This window comes from Zalophus californianus, chromosome 2, assembly GCF_009762305.2.
Source record: "Zalophus californianus isolate mZalCal1 chromosome 2, mZalCal1.pri.v2, whole genome shotgun sequence".
In the NCBI taxonomy this organism is placed as follows: Eukaryota; Metazoa; Chordata; class Mammalia; order Carnivora; family Otariidae; genus Zalophus; species Zalophus californianus.
This window is the reverse complement of record NC_045596.1, coordinates 54,714,470-54,733,080: the sequence shown is the minus strand read 5'-3', so window position 1 is coordinate 54,733,080 and position 18,611 is coordinate 54,714,470. Positions and strand designations below refer to the sequence as shown.

The following is an 18,611-nucleotide window of genomic DNA, read 5'->3' as shown; positions in this document are numbered from 1 at the left end:
CTGTATCTTAAACGCAAAAAAGCTACTGAAGGGTTTTTATAAGAATGGTGACATAACTCAATTTGCAAATGGTCGTTCTTGTAGGTGTGAAGAATGTATGGGAGTGGGAAAAGACTAGAGGCAGGAAGTTAATCAGAAGAGTGGCAGTAATCCAGCTGAGGGATTCTAGTGGCCTAGAGTCACGTGGGGGCACTGGGGCTGAAGACAGAAGAGAAACAGGTTCAATAAATACTTATGCACATAAGACTAGAAAAGAGACGGAGTCAAGAATGATATCCAGATTTCTAGTGTGAGAAACTGAGGGAATGGGAGGAGACTTGTAGAGATGGGAAACACCGGAGAAACAGGTTTTGGATGAGGAAGGATGGAGATGTGAATACAGAGCACAAATGAAAAGATTAGCCTCCCAAAGGAAGACAAAATCCTCTTCCACTATAATAGGAAGGATATAGGCAGATGCGTAAGATATATAGATATGATAAGTAGTTGAAGGAGTCGTCATCTGAAACCGTCGATATTTTTCTCCAACAGTAGAACTATAAGTCATCTGTTAAAAGCAAGGGCAGGGAATAAAAAATAGAAAATAAACATTTGGGGAAGAGTAGAGAAGATCTGAAATGGTTTTTATAAAGACTAAACTAGAAACTGACCAGAGAAACCTAGTTATGTTGCCGGGCAGTACTGAAGAAGCAGGTAAGGCCGACAGTCATTAATTGATAATTCGATCAATCTGAAAATAGATACTCCACTAACATTTGCATGTATTCACACTGTTACCTTGTTATTAACCAAATAAGAAATCACTTAAGAGCCTTTTGTGGATATACTGGATAATTCTAATTGGGTTTTTCAGCCAGAACTTTCAGTTTATAAGATCACTTACATTGTGTATTAACATGTATTATATTAATTTGCCCTGATTGTTTTTCTGAATGTAGAGAAAAAGTGCAAGAATCAAATTTGTGTATATGTGCAGGAAATTACCGTCCATAGGAGAAAACGAGTCTATGCAGTCCAAGGGAGACTGATGTGGAGAACTTAGGAGAAAGGTAAATGATACATACTTCTTCCTTTAACAAGATAAAAAGGAACCCATGACCAAGATGTGTCTTTAATCTCTTACTATTATTAGAAACTGGTTTAAAAAATGTACATGAGGAATGCACAAAAAAATCACTGGCCGCCAACATGAAAGCCATCACAGGTTGCAGTAAGCTTTGGATTACTTAAATGTTTGAACAAACTCTTTAGGTATAAGATTGGTTTGGAGAAGCAAGATCACACGTGTGAATCTGGGTGGGTGGGGATTTTAGAAACACCCAGGGCCATTTTTGAACTACATGCCCTCCATGACTCAAGCAACTGTGACCCCTACACAAGTACATACACATACTCCCCTGAACATCGGAGGTGAAGGAATGACTACATTACATATTGAACATGCCAGGTGCTTTACATTTGTTCATTCCTTGGATTTGATTTGACCAAATGTAATGTTTACAACTCTCTGAGAATGATACTTTAACTCCATTTGTACACATAAGAAAACTGAGGCTCATAAACAACTTTTCTGAACTCTGCTGGGTAGGAAGCAGAACAACTTCAATTTGATTCTAGGTGTATTCTAACTCCAGAGTGTACTGTTTCCACTACAACATGCCTTCTGAATAGACAAAAGCCTTTGAAATATGGTGGGACAGACTTATTCCCTAATTTCTAACTACCTACAAGTGGTAATATGTAAAATTAAATTTGGCCACACAAACAAAATCCAGTTATTACCTGATTTTAAAATTGACATTTGGGCTCCTGGGTGGCTCCAGTCATTAAGTGTCTGCCTTCGGCTCAGGTCATGGTCCCAGGGTCCTGGGATTGAGCCTGGCATCCAGCTCCCTGCTCAGTGGGAAGCCTGTTTCTCCCTCTCCCAATCCCCCTGCCTGTGTTCCTGCTCTTGCTGTCTCTCTCTCTGTCAAATAAATAAATAATTTTTTAAAGAATAAATAAAATTGACATTTATAATAAACGTAAACGTGTCTATTTAAATCATATTTTACACATTTTACATTTCAAATGGTACGCACATCCATTATCTTTCTTTTTCTATCCATATAATAATTCTGTAAGGGAGCTCATGACACATTCATCACCAACCATAGCCATATGACTGTGCTACCCTGAACCTGATGACTAAACATTTAAGCTCCAAATTCAAAGAAGACACCATTGGCTCACACCTTCTTAGATCATCTGCTGTTTGGTTGTTTTCTCTGCTCATATTGTTATGACGGGCTCCAATGAATGATTCATACTTCTGTCAAAGCAAGGCTTTTTTAACATACATTTGCATATTTGGAGATAGTCTCTTTACCATGATCTCTCCCCCCTCGGCCTAGGCAGGCAAAAGAACCAATCTTGATGGCTCATACACCGCATGATTTATCCTCCACTAAAATAAATGATCTCTTCTATTTCCCTGAAGCCTGTTCATGTCAGTCCTCCTAAGTTGGGTTGTCTTGGTTTTGTGAGTGCACAACTGGAGGAATAAAATCAAGCATATGACAAGGAAAAAGAAGATTCTGATATTTTTGGTATAATGTCATCTTATACTCCTTATTCTTACAATGGCTGCCCCTTAAGAACAAAAAAAGTCAAGACCTATCCCGCCACTCCCTGAGGATCTGAAGGTTAAGACTCAACATCTTTCGAACTAGTCTCTGTAAGAGCAATTCCTTTGCCTCACAAACCATAATTTCATGCCCCACCTCTCTTTCTGTGTTGAGATCATCACAGGCAAGCAGGAAGTCGCTTTCAGACTGAATGCAGTTTTTTTTTTTTCCCATGCCACTCCTCTGACTCACTCCCAAGTTCTGTTGTGAATAGTGATAGGGCTCTAGGGTCTGCATTAATACACTCAATTACTGGACATTTAAATAATATGTGTTGACTAAGTACCTACTCACTTAAAAAGGCCTTTGCTAAGTGCTCCAGGAAATACAAAGATGGAGGAGAAAGAGCATGCATCATTGGGGGAAAGTGCTGTCAACACACACCAGAAGACAATACTTCACATCCTTGAAAAAATTATTTTTTTAAAAAGTAAATTTTTAAAAGCCATTAAAATATTAATATAATTTGGCCCAATAAATTATTTTCCTTTCCACTTATTTCAAGGGAAAATTTAGCAGTGGAGTGAAAAATAAAAAGTATATTGGTGAAGATGGTCCTTGAAAGAATCACCTACTCCGGGCACCTGGGTGGCTCAGTCGGCTAAGAGTCTGCCTTAGGCTCAGGTCATAATACCAGGGTCCTGGGATCGAGTTCCACATTGGGCTCCTTGCTCAGGGGGGAGTCCGCTTCTGCCTCTCCCCCTGCCTATACCCCTGTTCATGTTCTCTCTCTCTATCTCACTCTCTCAGATAAATAAATAAAATCTTAAAAAAAAAAGAAAGAATGACCTACAGTTAAAAAAAATAAAATATCTAAATACATTAGGAGAGGCTTTCAGTGTTTTATGATAAATCTATTCAGTACAAGATGATTCACCCTTTAAAATGCAGCCACTGAAATTATTAATAATTGATGAATCTATGTACTATATCTGCAAGTTTTCTTTAAGTTTGAAATGACATCAAACTAAAAACTTATAATGCACATTTTATACAACTATTAGGTACATATACAGCTACTAAAATAATATATACAGCTACTAGAAATAAAAATTTAATAGCACAGGGGTATGCTTATAAAAATTACATTAAGAATAAAAAGCATAATACAAAGTTATACACTATGATATAACTGTATGAAAAAAGCTTGTATATGTTAAAAGTACTTAAAGGTTAACATGCAAAATGAAAATGGTTTGTTTAGGTAATTTTGTTCAAAAGTTTTAAAAATATTTTTTCATTGTTTTTACTAAAAAAAAAAACCATCAGAATATCAGGCATGAGATATTAGGATCTAATGAAAATATGTAAGGGAAGGATGGAGAGGAGCCCACTCCTTCCAGTGCCTCTTGTCTGATGTGCACATTATATAAAAAATGTATAAGAAACTGAACACTTGCCTAATTGCAGTCCTAGAGTGAATTCATTAGCCATTAGCTATCAGTGATTTACAAGATAAAGGCATAGAATTTGAGTATAAGAGAGTCCTCTAAAACCACCTGATTCGGCTTTCTTTCTCAGTAGGTTAATCAGATTCATAAAGGAGTGAGTGATTTTTTTTCTTAGGCTACACAAGTAGTTGGTGAGTAAACTAAGACTAAAATTTAAGTTTTAGTACCCAATCTAATTACACATTCCAGTTCTTTAGTAGGCACTATATCTCACAAAGTAACCTCAGCACAACCTTCCAGATATAGTTCCTACTCCTTCCCAACACATGAGACAGAGATGTCTTTTCTCACTTCCACGCTATTCTTGCCTTTGTGTTTTCATGGGGTGGACCCCGGCCTGCAAACACTGCCGACGTCCCCCTCCTTAGCCTCACCCCACACATGCTCTTACTACACTCCACCGTCCACTCATCTGCTAGCAGTAGTGAGTTAGAATACTTTTTTCAAAGGACATATTTGGAAAAAGACAGGGTCAGTTTTAGTTCCAACTGTTTTGCTTGCTTATGCCACAACTTGTACACTTATTCAATTACTTCTCTGAATCTCTGTTTCATATTCTACAAGAAGAACAGTATTTTATCACAGAGAAGGGTGAATTCAGAGGTAGTAGTACCCATTAGTGCTTGGAAAGTATTTTCTGATCATCCTCAGCTTGCTGTGGAAAAGAAGGAGGTGTGTGACAATATAACACAGGCAAGAGTCTCACATCCTCTTGAATTAAAAATAATGATTCTAGAGCATGTGGAGTAGTTGCAAGCTTTCATGAAATAGCCATCATCTGTTATCCTGTTTAGTCACAATTTACCAGAATAAATAAAATTCTTACTCATTTGTGAAATTCCCTGTTTCTGATTTCATTCCACAAGTCATGCTATTGGTTCAAGTTGGTTCCTTCAGACTTGTTTAGCAAGTTAGATTTTAATTATGTGGGATTTCCTCCTTTGTCTTCAGCTCCTTCATAGGATCACACATAATGCATGATAGTCATTCATTTGTGTGGAAATCTCAAAGAAGTTGGATAGGCAGAAGAGAGGATCTCTTCATTGTTCAAGACCAAAATGTATAGGTAAGACCTGTTTTTGTCTCTGTAGTTTTAGAAATTTTACTGCATCTTAGAGCATGTGAAAAATATACAGAAGCTGAAGAAATTTTGACTGTGTCTAGCAATCTTTTAGTTACTTTTCCAGAAACTTCACTGAAACTTACGGATATTGTTTAGAGAATATGTTTGATTGTTTAGATAATATGTTTGATATTGTTTAAATAAGGTGCTTGCTGCATGACTGATTTTTTTTTTACAAAATGAGTAAACGTAAAGAGACAGCTTAGGATTATGAAAACATATCTTTAAATAAGGAAGTGTTTTTGTTTTGTTTTCTCATGCTTTACTTTTCAAAAAGTGGGGTGTGGATTTTAAAAATGTCATCAGTAAAAAATTCCTCTGTTGTTTTAGAATTTTTCCAGGATTCTGTATTGTGACTTCTGTATCATTACTAGGTATGAAATACACAATGAAATCTAAAGTCTTCTTTAAGAAAATAAGACAGTGGGGGCGCCTGGGTGGCTCAGTCGTTAAGCGTCTGCCTTCGGCTCAGGTCATGATCCCGGAGTCCTGGGATCGAGCCCCGCATCGGGCTCCCTGCTCTGTGGGGAAGCCTGCTTCTCCCTCTCCCGCTCCCCCTTGCTTGTGTTCCCTCTCTTGCTGTGTCTCTCTCTGTTAAACAAATAAATAAAATCTTAAAAAAAACAAAAGAAAGAAAATAAGATAGTATTTGTCTACTTTTCATATACTTACCACATTATTTTCAAGTAAATTCTTATTGATACTTAAGAAAAAGTATTTGTTTAGTTTTCTTTTTAGTTAATGAATACTGATTTTCATGCACATTCACATAAAAAAGGCAACAAATTGTGGTATCATCTACAGTCAGATGGTACAATCTCAAAATCACTACATAATTTGATGTGTTTGTATGTGCATCTATGAGCGAACATATTGTTCATTTGTTTTTCCATGAACACAGAAAAATGTGATATTAAGTCATTTTAAAAAGGTGGTAAAAGCATAAGTAATGTGTTGTCTGTTAAGTGTAGTTGAGTTTACTCTAAATCTACCAAACTTTAGAAAACTCAATCAAAATTTAAATTATTTTAGTAAAATCTAAGTACAACTATGTGCATTTGAATATATATAGACACAAGTGAAAAATGGGTAGCCATCTAAGTTTCTAACAATAAATAATTAAGAATTAACAATAATATAAATAAAAAAATTTCATATTACACAATGGATATGATGAATTCATTAAAAGAGTTAAAAACCTATGAATTTATATACTGTATCTGTCCTTACTTTCTGCAAAAAAAAAAAAATCACAGAATTGTATTTACTCATTAACTATCACTTCACAAAGTATACATGTGAGAAAGTCTAATGAGGTACATAAAACACTAATCATATTTGTTGTATTAAAGAGGTAAGCTTGGGGTACCCGGGTGGCTTAGTCTGTTGAGGGGCCAGCTCTTGATTTCAGCTCAGGTCATGATCTCAGAGACCTGGAATCGAGCCCCCATGACAAGCCCCGTGTCATGTCCCATGAGGAGCCCCATGTTGGGCTCCGCACTCAGCGGGAAGTCTGATTCAGGATTCTCTCTCTCCCTCTGCCCCTTCCCCCGCTCTCTATCTCTCTCTAAAATAAATATGTAAATCTTTAAAAGATAAGTAGTAAGCTTATGAATTATGTTTTTCCATTATTTTTTAAATTTCTATAACAATGTAACATTGTTTTGGTAATCACAATACAGTTTGAAATGCATTTTGCTGAAACATTTGTATTTTAATTTTGTAAAGAAATTTCTCTGATTTTTCAAAAATTGACCCTCATAAGCAGCTAAATGTACAACAAAATATCACTCGAAGGAAAATTAAGAAAGATAGATAAATAATGCCAATAGTGAAAGAGATGTACAATTTTGGAATGCCTTGAATCAATCTAATTCCTAAGTTGATTCATCCTTACATGAAATATGACACTCAATCAGAACCAAATTTCCAACTACAAAAGACTCTTCTTTGAAACCCTGATTTTTACAGATCACAGTCTGAAATATTTTCTTTCTTAATAGTCTGCATCTATTAAAAATCAATTTGTTGTTCCTTTTTTAACCTAAATTTTATATCATTCCCAATTGGATTGGTTGGTTTTATCAGAATGAGATCATCAGGGTTACCATGCCAAATTGATGAAATTTTGAAAATAACTTATGGATCCACATCCACCAGTTTGAGGATCCATGACTAGAAAACTATGCCTTCTGTCAACCTGAATAAAGAGCAGACTTTTCAGTGGAAAGGGGAAGGCATATTCAAATGGATGGGGGAGTTAAAATCAGAAATATTTTCATTCTGACAATTTTACTTTGAAGCCAGGACATCTGCCTGAGTCTAATATTACAAGGAATGAATTAAAACATACAGTTTCCTTCTCAGCTGGAAGATTCCTGTCAGCATAAAAGCATGCCATGCTATCTCCAATTTAAATCTCAAACTCCACGATTTTCCAATTCTTCCATATGCTCTGAGAAAGCAGGGTATCCATACTGAGAAAGGGAAAGGAAATAAAAGTGTGTCAAATATTTTTTATGTAATTCTAGGTAATTCTTTGGTAATTTTTGGTAGATCTCGAGGTAAATTCTGTGATACTTTTGGTTGAAAATGGGCTCTCTTGGACAGTTTGCTTACTTTTATATATAAATTAACCCCCCAGATCCCTCCAGGTTGTCCTTTCCTAAAGGTTACAAAATGGTGTATTTCTTTCTTTACCCACCTTGCTCACCCCTCTCCAAAGAAGGAAATCCTACCACAGGGCCCAGGAACCTGGACAGCTACGTTATCATAATATAATCATTATTCATTTCAAATCCCCGGGCGCCTAGGTGGTTCAGACGGTTGAGCTTCTGCCTTCAGCTCAGGTCGTGGTCCCAGAGTCCTGGGATCGGGTCCCGCGTCGGGCTCCCTGCTCCTTGGGAGCCTGCTTCTCCCTCTGCCTCTCTCTCTCTCTCTCTCATGAATAAATAAATAAAATAAAAAAAAAAAAAACCAGATTCCCTGGGTACTCCAGATTTTTTTGTCAAGTCTACATAGGGAGTGTCTATGACCACTACATTACATAAAAAGTATGAAATGAGGTTTGAAAAACAGGATAAAGATTTATAAGCTGGAATTCAGAATGCAGTTTAAGGAAAGACTCAAGGCAAGGGAGCATATGTCAACTCAGGAAGAGACAAGTCTTAGCAGAATGCCTCAGACCATAACAAATCTTATTTCTATTTTCTTCCCTTTTTGTCTGTGCTTGTGATATGATTAACTGACTAAACAGACATGCCAAAGCCCATCAGGTAGCCTGACTTCTTCCAGCCCAAAACAACAGGAGACAAAAGTAGAGAAAAAAGCCAAAACGGTCAGAAATACATTTCAAACTCTGCCTGTTGCTTCAAAACTGCTTTATGAATTGCTATGTTAACTTTCAAAAACCATGCTTAAAATTGTAAATCATTAGGCAAAAACTGTATCTCTTAATAGAAAATAGACAAATGAGTGTCAACTTATCTTTACAGTCATAGAGCCCCAAAATTGTGAATTTAAAGTTCAAGTTTTGCTCACAAAAACCTCAGGTTGCATGCTAAAACAGTTGCCACATTTAGCCAGAATGTTTTTCTAAAGGTGGTGCAGGCTGGGAGGGGAGGTGGTACAGGCTGGGAGGGGTTGTCCTCTGGAAGACACTCCGAACTTATCTCCTCAGAAATTTGTTACTTACTTGACTTTTATGCTGCTTCAGCCGCCAACATGGCTATGGTTGATACCCCTAAAATAAATCATGAGGACAAAACTCAACATCGACTATTGTAAGGGAACTTAAAGATATTCAATCCAATTCCTTAAAAGGTATTGTCCAACTTAAAGGATCCCATTCTCTTGAGCAAAAAAAACTTGCCATAACTGCATGATTTTTCAGAGTATGCTTTAAGTCTAAACACAGCACATGCTTATGACATGTAAAATAGAATCACCATCCTAGTAAAACCATTCATTGGGTAACTATCTAAAACCATCGAAAATAAAATTGACTTTGGAAAAGTTTACACACTAATGACTAACTCAGCAGAAAGAAAATGGCAGATTCTGTTGACTATTTACAGTATCCATTTGCCAGAGATATGAACAAGTGCCTCAGTGATTAATAAACAGATATATGAGCTCAAACTTCAAGCAAGTATATTAAAAAGAGCCATGGAATGTATTTTTTTCTAACCTAGACAAATTTTTATTCTGACAATCTTACTTCTTAGCCAGGATATCTGCCTGAGTTTAAAACTGCAAAGAATGAATTAAAACATACAGTTCGCTTCTCTGTTGGAATATTCCCATCAGCATAAAGACACACCATACTATCTCCAGTTAAACAATAAAACAAAGCAAAACCTCCTTCCTTGACCTACATCCCTCCTCCAGCTATTGCCTTATTTCTCATTTCCTCCCCTCAACAGCAAAACTCTTCCAAAGATTTGTCTAGATGAGTTGCCTCCATTTCAATTTTCTTCTCCTATGCACTCCCTTTACTTTTTAAATTTTTTATTGTGAAATGTGTCACACAAAGACTAATATTAAAACGAACCCCAAAGTAGTCATCATTTATTAAGAAAAATACCATCACCAGGTAACATCCTGTCCATTAACTGCCCTCTCAATGACCTTGCCCAACCTAACTGTTATCTGGCATGTTATCTAAATGTCCTTGATTTTTCTTTACGGTTTTACCAATCAAAGACAGATCCCCAAATAACATATCATTTAGTTCTACCTATATTTGAAATTAATATAAATGGGATCAAAATTATGTTTTATAAAGCATGTATAGTAATAATGTATTCATTCACACAGCTATATGATGTTCCATTGTAAGAGTTTACTCTAACTTACATATCTGCTCTTCTGGTATTTTGCCCTTACAAATAACTGCAGCTCTGAACATTCTCAAATGGATCTCGTGGCACAAAAGTGCCAGAGTTTATCCAGAAAATGGATTTTCTGGGTCATAGAGTGTGCTGCATGTTTATCTTTAACCTATTCCCTCTTCTCCCTCTGCAAAAATGTTCTCAGCCCTACAGCTCTGAAATTGCTCATAAATAAATCTTTTAAAAAAATGAAGGTTTCTGAGTAGCAAGACCAGACGTACTGAAACAGTCTATCTGGATGTTGGATGCAGGAATCTTTGTTTTTCCAAGCTTCTCAATTGATTCGTATGCACACAAAAACTTGAGAGCAGTTGGTTTAGATGGTAATTGAAGCTGATTGAGTAAGATCAGCTAGAGAAAAAAGAGAACACCCAGGAAGAGTATGGAGCAACGTCAGACATTTAAGGGCAAGTAGAGGAGAAGCAACCAGCAAAAGACATTAAAAGGGGGAACCAGAAGGATACAAAGAGTGTGGAATCATAGAAATTAAGAAAAAAAAAGTGTTTCAATAAAAAGAATGGGTCAACTGTGGGAAATGTTGCTAACAGACAGGTATCTTATACTCCCTCAGAAAGACAGGAGTGCCTTAAGGCAAGGACAACTTTTTGACTATTTTCAAGATGTCCCCAGTGCTTGGCAGAATGGTATTATAAATATTCAACTGCTATTGATTTTTCTAACATTTATTTAATAAACACTGTTAACAGAGTGCCCACCACGTCCTGGGTTGCAAAAAAAACAAAAAAACAAAAAAACAATAAAATATCAGAGAAGGAGCACAGACAAAAAAGTCAAGAGGCCTCTCCATAGCACCAGTTAATCTCTCTGCAGATCAGTTTATTCTTCTGCATAATGGGAAGTCAGAGTGGTTATTCCTGAAGCTCTCTTCCATTGCTAACATTCTGTGATTCTACAGAATGTTATCACTCTTGAGAAACACCATTTATAAAAAATTACATTATTTACAGCTAAAGCTAGTTTCTACCTAAAAGAAGAATGTAGAATTTACCACTTACTGAACACGGGCCAGAGTTCTAAGTACTTTACAAACAGCATCCTGTTTAATCTCACAACCCTCTGACGCATGTGATTATCCTCATTTTATAAATTAGGAAACTAAGGCTCAGAGGGGTTTTGTCATTTACCAACGGTCAGTTAGGTCTGTCTAATTACAAAAGTCATGATTATCACCATTGTACTATATTATCTTTCTATATTACTTGTGTAGTAATTAAAAATACAGGCTTCTGGACAGGGCTGGTGTTTCATAGAATATTTACATAAAAATAGAAGAAACCTAGTAAATGGATGCATTGGTTCAGGAGACAGAACCCCTATGTGTACGGCTCTTCATGCTCATGGTAAGGAGCCATGTTTACCATGTAGACATCATCGAACCCAGCCTCACCCCGTACAGCTCCATTTAAAGAACAGACCATTAAAAACTTTGGGGGCGCCTGGGTGGCTCAGTTGGTTAAGCGACTGCCTTTGGCTCAGGTCATGATCCTGGAGTCCTGGGATCGAGTCCCGCATCGGGCTCCCTGCTGCTCAGCAGGGAGTCTGCTTCTCCCTCTGACCCTCCCCCCTCTCATGTGCTCTCTCTCTCTCTCTCTCATTCTCACTCTCTCAATTAAATAAATAAATAAAATCTTTAAAAAAAAAAAAACATGGGGAGATACTGTGCTCGCTTCGGCAGCACATATACTAAATTGGGAGATACAGTGGAGAACTAATCACCAGCAGTGCTTGCCCTCATGTATTTGACTGCGCACTGACACAGGGCCAAGCGCCAGACAGAATTCGAGTTCTGTTAACAAAGGTTTAACTCGTTTGTCCTCACAAAAATCTGGAAGTAGGTACTACTGGTACCTTCATTTTGCAGGTAAGGCAATCTAGGAGAAGTCTGGTGACTTCCGAGGTTCACAGAGTAAGTTAAGTGGCAGACATGGACTTTGAACCCAGTTAGTAGAGTTTCAGAGTCAGCTGCGGCTGGTGGAGCTTACAGTCTACTAGGGAGGAGGGGTGTGGGGGTAGAAGACAGATAAGGACCTTGCAAGCAGACAGGCTTAAGAAATACCGTGTTTTGCAAAAACAGTGTGCAGTAAAAGTGAGAAAACCTACCAATAGGAGTGGTCATGGAAATGAGAAGGTGCCGTCCTTTTAAAGGATGAAAGAATAGTATGAAGGTGACAAGTAAATTCACTGATTCTTTGTTTAAGAACAAAGGAGAAAACTGGAGTCCAGAGAAGTGATTTGCCTCACGTCAAGCCGTTTTTCTAACCACTTCAACAGTGTTTTACCCCCGCTATACATACTGCTTCCCAAGACAAGTGACATGTCTGCATTTTTCCTGAGCTCTGAGGGACATATTTTACTGTGTAGGCCTCAAAAATATTAGTATCACTGTTCATTTCATTATGACACAAAACCATCCTGGGAAAATAATACTGAGAATCTCAATTCTTTCCTCTGCTTCTGTAGACAATCTGGGCAAGGAGCCACTAGAATTAAATTCAGAAAGGGTTGAGTTCTAGATGTTTTTTAAAAATATATTGATGTAACTAAATATTACTCAAGAGCATTTGCAACAGTTAATCTTGGCTTTTATCCATGACTGATTAGAAGCCACCTTTTCTTCTATGAGAACAATTATCATGTACAGATATAGTTAAATATAACTAACTATGATGAATACATGTGGGATTCTGATTCCATTCTCTGCTCATCCTAGAACCATTCTAGGAGTTTCTAGATTCTATCATGCCCATTAACCTATGCCACCCAGATTGTGCTTAAATGTCTTTCTTGCTTTAAATCCTTCACTGATAGATTTTTACTTCCTTAACTTATGCATTTAAAGATACATATTTTTCTTTCTTCTACCCAATCATTCATAGCACCCCCTTCCCTGACTCTCTGCTCCCCTCCCCAAGCAAACAACATAAAAAACATGGCAGACATCCTTCCATACAAATTAAGCAGGGTTGTTTCCTGGCAATTGTTAGAAATTTTTTTATATTTGGGTCTATATATAATAATCAGATCAAACATTGGAAGATGAATATATTCAGGGCCAAAAATGCTGCTTTTTGCTCCTTTGGAGTGTGGTGTACCAAATTCTTCACCTTGGTGGGACTCACTTTGTAGAAGCAATGAAATATCCTGACACTTTAAATTTAATATTAAAAATCAAGTCACTTTGAACTGGAAGTGAAAGCCCCTAAATCCTTTACTCATTTATTTTCTGTAGAAAGAAATATGTATCTAGTTCCACGTTAGGGTCAGTATATTTTGACAAAGAGATAAGTTAAGGTTTTGAACATTTCATAATGACCTTATAATAGAAGAGACCTGTTTACATACTAGAACTTTAGGCAACACAGAAGGAAATAGTATGCTTTCAATAAAGTCACACTTCTGTTCTGGAGCTACTCTGATCTAATTATACGCAAAATCTTTGTTATATGTAGTCCGTAGACCAATAGCATCAACCTCACCTGGGAGCTTATCGGAAATGCAGAATCTTGGGCCCAACCCCAGATTTGCTAAATTAAAGTGTGCATTTTAACAGGCAATTCACATATACATTAAAATGTAAGAAGCACTAAACAACTACAATTAAACTTAACAGCTACACCGTAGTCTCTCAAGTATCCAAAATGGAGAGAGAGGTAAGCAAGAAGCATCCTTGCATATTTAAATATGAATAAGAATGCCCTCTGAGCTAAGTGTGCAATAGTTCCTTTGTCTCTCCTGCAGAAACACTAAGTGCTTTGGGCTAGTTAGAACTCACAGAGCAGCATTTTCTTAACTGAGTTCTGGGAACATTGTGTTCCTCAAAATGTTAGGTATTTCAGGAATAAATACTTCTGTGCTCAAATAAGCTTGGGAAGCATTGCTGTCTAGTCAGATCAGAGCACATATGGGAAGGAAAAAACAGGAGAATAGGAGAATGTGCAAAGAACAAATGGGTTTTGCCATTTTGCAGCCTGAATTTAAATATAAGCTTTTCTCTGGGGCTTTCTTCTCCACCCTGACACACAGCAGTAATATGTGTGACACACTCCCCATGGATCTAACCAGGCTCATAAGCAATTCCACCATGCACTACTTGTAACTTCACCCCAAAATATAAGAAAATGAAAGTCAGTAAGAGCAATGTTATGCTAGAATTATCTGCTCTGAATTGTGTAAGAAGTAAGTCATTTCAAAACTCTGATGCTTTAACAATTATTTGTAACAAATTGCTTGCTGTCAACAATAATACACCACTGTATCCCCATTCCCCATACCTCACTGAGAATTGCACAGTGCTGGCACCAAAACTTGAACTGAGTACCCATTCATTTGAGTCCTTTTCTGCTTCTGTGAGCTCAAGCCCACCCTCACCGTCTCTCTGACAGCTTAATAATTTTGTTATTGTAGTAAGTTAACAATCACTAAAAAAATGAATTTAATTTTTAACAGCTTTTGGGATGTAACTCCACACCATAAAGCTCACCTGTTTAAGGGTACAATTCAGTGGTTACTAGCATATTTATGCTAGTTGTGCAACCATCACCAAAATCATCCCAACAGATACATTTAACTTTAAAAATTTCAAGTACTCATTTCCCAGAGAGCATTTTGACAATAAAATCTGACATATTTATACTGTCATGAATATTTCCTTATAATTTTCAGGAAGTTGGCAAAATCATGTTGGTGTTAATAAAGGTTACAGATCATCTTCAGTCAAAAATAAAAAAAAAAGGAAAGGAGAAGAAGGGAAAGAATAAAGAAAAACTAGGGAGGAAAAACACCTAGTTTCTTGAAAACTAAATCCAGGTAGGACAAAAATGTTGTATGGAGGAAAATAGACACAGAAGCAAATCGTCAACTCAATAATTGTTTATTGCTTAGAACCTGCTCTAGGTTAAATGGCTCTGTCAATTGCTACACTTTCTAGAGCTCAGAAGGAATACTAACACTGAATAGCGGTGTAGTTCCTATAGAGTACATGCTAGGCTCTCCTTAATATTAATTAGCAAGGAGATGGGTAACCTGTCTCAGGAATTTCTCTGTCATAATGGTTGACTTTGAAACACAAGGCATATATTCTTTGACAATGATAAAATCAACAAAATATTGCTCCCATAACTTTGTGGATTGATGACTTGTAGAGAAATACATTTAAAGTATCAGCATCATGAAGTTTAGAAGAAGAAGAAATATTTCCATCTGTTCTGTTGTTTTCAAATCACCTAGGTAGGCTCATCTTTGTAGACCATGCCACCTTCTACCATAATGCCGCTGTGCCCATTTGCACACTGAGAAGAATCCATAATCTCAATCATGGAAGCAAGAACCCACCCTTTGGGCAGCTGTAGAGTTCCAGCAAAGATGGCCTTCCTTATAAAAGCATATGTATATTAAGTGTAGCAGAGCAGTCACCAGAATATGCCTCCAAAGTCCTTATCTGACTCTATTAGTCAGTAGTCTTCAGACATCTTCTATTAATAATTATACAAGACTGACTCTACAATGTAAATCTCCTAATATCCAGGTTTTCATCCACATCCCCCTTAGAAATCTTTTACAATGCAAGAATGAAATACGATGCTCAGAAGTTTAAAGTCAATTAAAAGAATCCTTTATAACTCAAATCTTTATTTCAAAAACATGACTGATATTAGAACAAAGAAAATCTCAATAAAAAAAGAAATCATGGGGCACCTGGGTGGCTCAGTCATTAGGCGTCTGCCTTCGGCTCAAGTCATGATCCCAGGGTCCTGGGATTGAGCCCCACATCGGGCTCCCTGCTCTGCGGGAGGCCTGCTTCTCCCTCTCCCACTCCCCCTGTTTGTGTTCCCTCTCTTGCTGTATCTCTCTATCAAATAAATAAATAATTTAAAAAATCTTAAAAAAAAGAAATCATTTTCAATTGCAAAAATTTCAACATCTGCCTTATTGCAGAAACATAAAGTGAACATTATTAACAAAGAAAATATTACAAAACTAAAACTATTTTTGAACTTATCAGGGTCCAATAAATTAAGATTTGATACACTATGATGGAGCATGATCTACAATATATTCTTTCTCTACTAGTTGTTTAATGCAGCCTCAATCACTAGGACCCAGTGAAATTTTTCTAAATCAGATAATAATTGTGGCAAATTATCTTGAAATACATTTCAATACTATAATGAAATTAGATGGAGAAAGAATGCCCATGGACTTCCAGTATATGAAAATGATTCCTTCAAGTTTAGGACCGATTAGACACATATGAACAGAGCATCATCAGCAGTAAATGTAGATTTGCCCTATTGTGGCCACACTTTCTCATGGGGTTCATTCTATGACGTCGATTTATTGAAAAGAGCCTGGTGGGGCGCCTGGGTGCCTCAGTCACTTAAGCATCTGTCTTTGGCTCAGGTCATGATCCTGGGGTCCTGGGATCGAGCCCCACGTCGGGCTCCCTGCTCAGCGGGGAGCCTGCTTCTCCCTCTCCTCCCCACTCATGTCGTTATCTCTGTCTCTCTCAAATAAATAAATAAAATCTTAAAAAAAAAGAAAAGAAAAGAAAAGAGCCCGAGTTCCAGAGTATATCTTGAGTCCTAGGAAAGAAAATCCTTAACTAGCCTGTGAGGCAATTGAGCCCACACCTCTTAACTTCATTGGCAGCAGGGTCTCATAAAACATCATTAACTCCCAACTCCACTACTACATACTTACCTGCACGCGCGCGCACACACACATACACACACACACACACACACACACACACACACCTATTAGTCATTTGTTCATATCAACTTGCAAACTTTGTGAGAAGAATTTGAATTCTGGATTGGCTTTCCCTGTAAGTAGCAGATTCCAGAACTTTCACACATCATTTCAGGTCTGCTATATACAGTTGTGAAGTTTGTGCAATGCACAAAATTGCAAGGCTTAGGGGAAGATTGGAAGCTGAGATGGAGCCTATCCTCCCTGTCAAGCTATCTGTCCCAGGTGTAAGGAACACCCTTTTATAATTGTCTCTGTCTCACAAAAAAGCTGCCTTTTCCTAATTCTCACCAAAGTATTACATAAGTTAGCTCAGGTCCCTCACCACTTGCCCAGCCTCTGTATCCTCAGGAAGTATAAAGTGATTTATATATAAACTTCTTTAAATGCTACCCAAGATAAAAATAAATTGGCAAGTAAATCATTGAATTTAAAGAAAGTCACATAGTGCATTCCAAAAGTACACACACATAAAGTGGTGTGGGTTTGTGATTCAAGGATAAGTTCTTATCTTCCATGTGAACCTAGAGTTTTCAGGATGCACCATGCTTTGATAAAATAAATATATTCAACAAGTCTTAAAACTGTGGCACCGACTCTGCCACCATCCCGTTTTGCAATCGGAATAATCCTCTCATGTCTCTCTTTCCTTTTACACTGCACCTGAGTTTATCAAGAACAACAACAACAACAAAAACTTAAGACAGAAAGAAAAATGGTGGACAAGATCAGTGAAAATTTGCTGGAAATAGGAGGAGGGGGTCCTTTTATCCCATCCCAAATTCAAACAGAAAAGCTATTCCATTTAATCTGTTTTCCATCTTTGAGATTCCAAGCAAGATCTTGTTTGGACACAGTGTTTCTCAACTGAAAAAAAATTAAACCATTGAATTAGAGAGTCCCTCCTGCCTGTCTAGTGGTAAACATCTAGTGTTAAGGAAATGGACTAAAATAAAGAAGTCCCTTTACTTTGGAACTATTTCTCATAATCTTCAAAACTCCAATATATAATGTAAACACACACACATATTCAAATATATGCGTTTGTATATCCTATAACACAGGTCTAGAGCAATATTTTTGAACTTTCCATTTCTTAGCATCAACAACAAGGTAGAGTGATAGAAATGAATAACAACAGGGTAATTAACAGAAAAGTGCTCTCCCATCTGAGGTAGACGTTTGCAGTTTGAGCTTGACAGACCTGGATTCACATTCCAGCTCCATTGCTTACCAGCTGAGTAAATAAGCTTCTATTTCATCATCTGTAAACTAGACTTATTTACAAGGATTAAATTAAATGATGTAGAAAAACTCAACACAGTGCCAGGTATATGGCAAGCACTCATTAGATGGCAGAGATTATTCTCCAATCTATATTTTATTTGTCAGTATTTAAAACAAAAATGCACATCATATAATCCATTATAAAGTCCCTCCAAACTATAGTTCAATTATTTTTAAACCCTTCTTTGCAGTGTCATTCATCAATTTTTTCATAAATAATGCTTGATGTGGACTCTGTAATGGGTGTTGTGCTAAGGATGAGACACGTCCTGACAGACACAATGCATGTCTACTTTTCAAGAGTTTCAGCCTAGAGGTGGATGCAGGCAAGAAAATCATTGTTTCCCACAAGAAGGGATAATGACTAGAATAGAGAAATTCACAGGGAATTATGAGATCAGATGAGGGGAAACTAGGGGAG

At 37.1% G+C, this 18,611-nt stretch overlaps 1 protein-coding gene across 1 annotated transcript in view; it reads left to right on the top strand.

Moving 5' to 3' along the window:
- Positions 1–5,078: 5,078 nt before the first annotated feature.
- The window catches only part of LOC113925575 (transmembrane protease serine 11D), a 50,562-nt gene continuing 37,029 nt past the window's right edge, over positions 5,079–18,611 (top strand). The window contains exon 1 of the mRNA XM_027600111.1: positions 5,079–5,183. Within this exon, the coding sequence (XP_027455912.1) occupies positions 5,176–5,183 (8 nt within the window). The 5' untranslated portion in view covers positions 5,079–5,175. The remainder of the gene's footprint in view (positions 5,184–18,611) is intronic.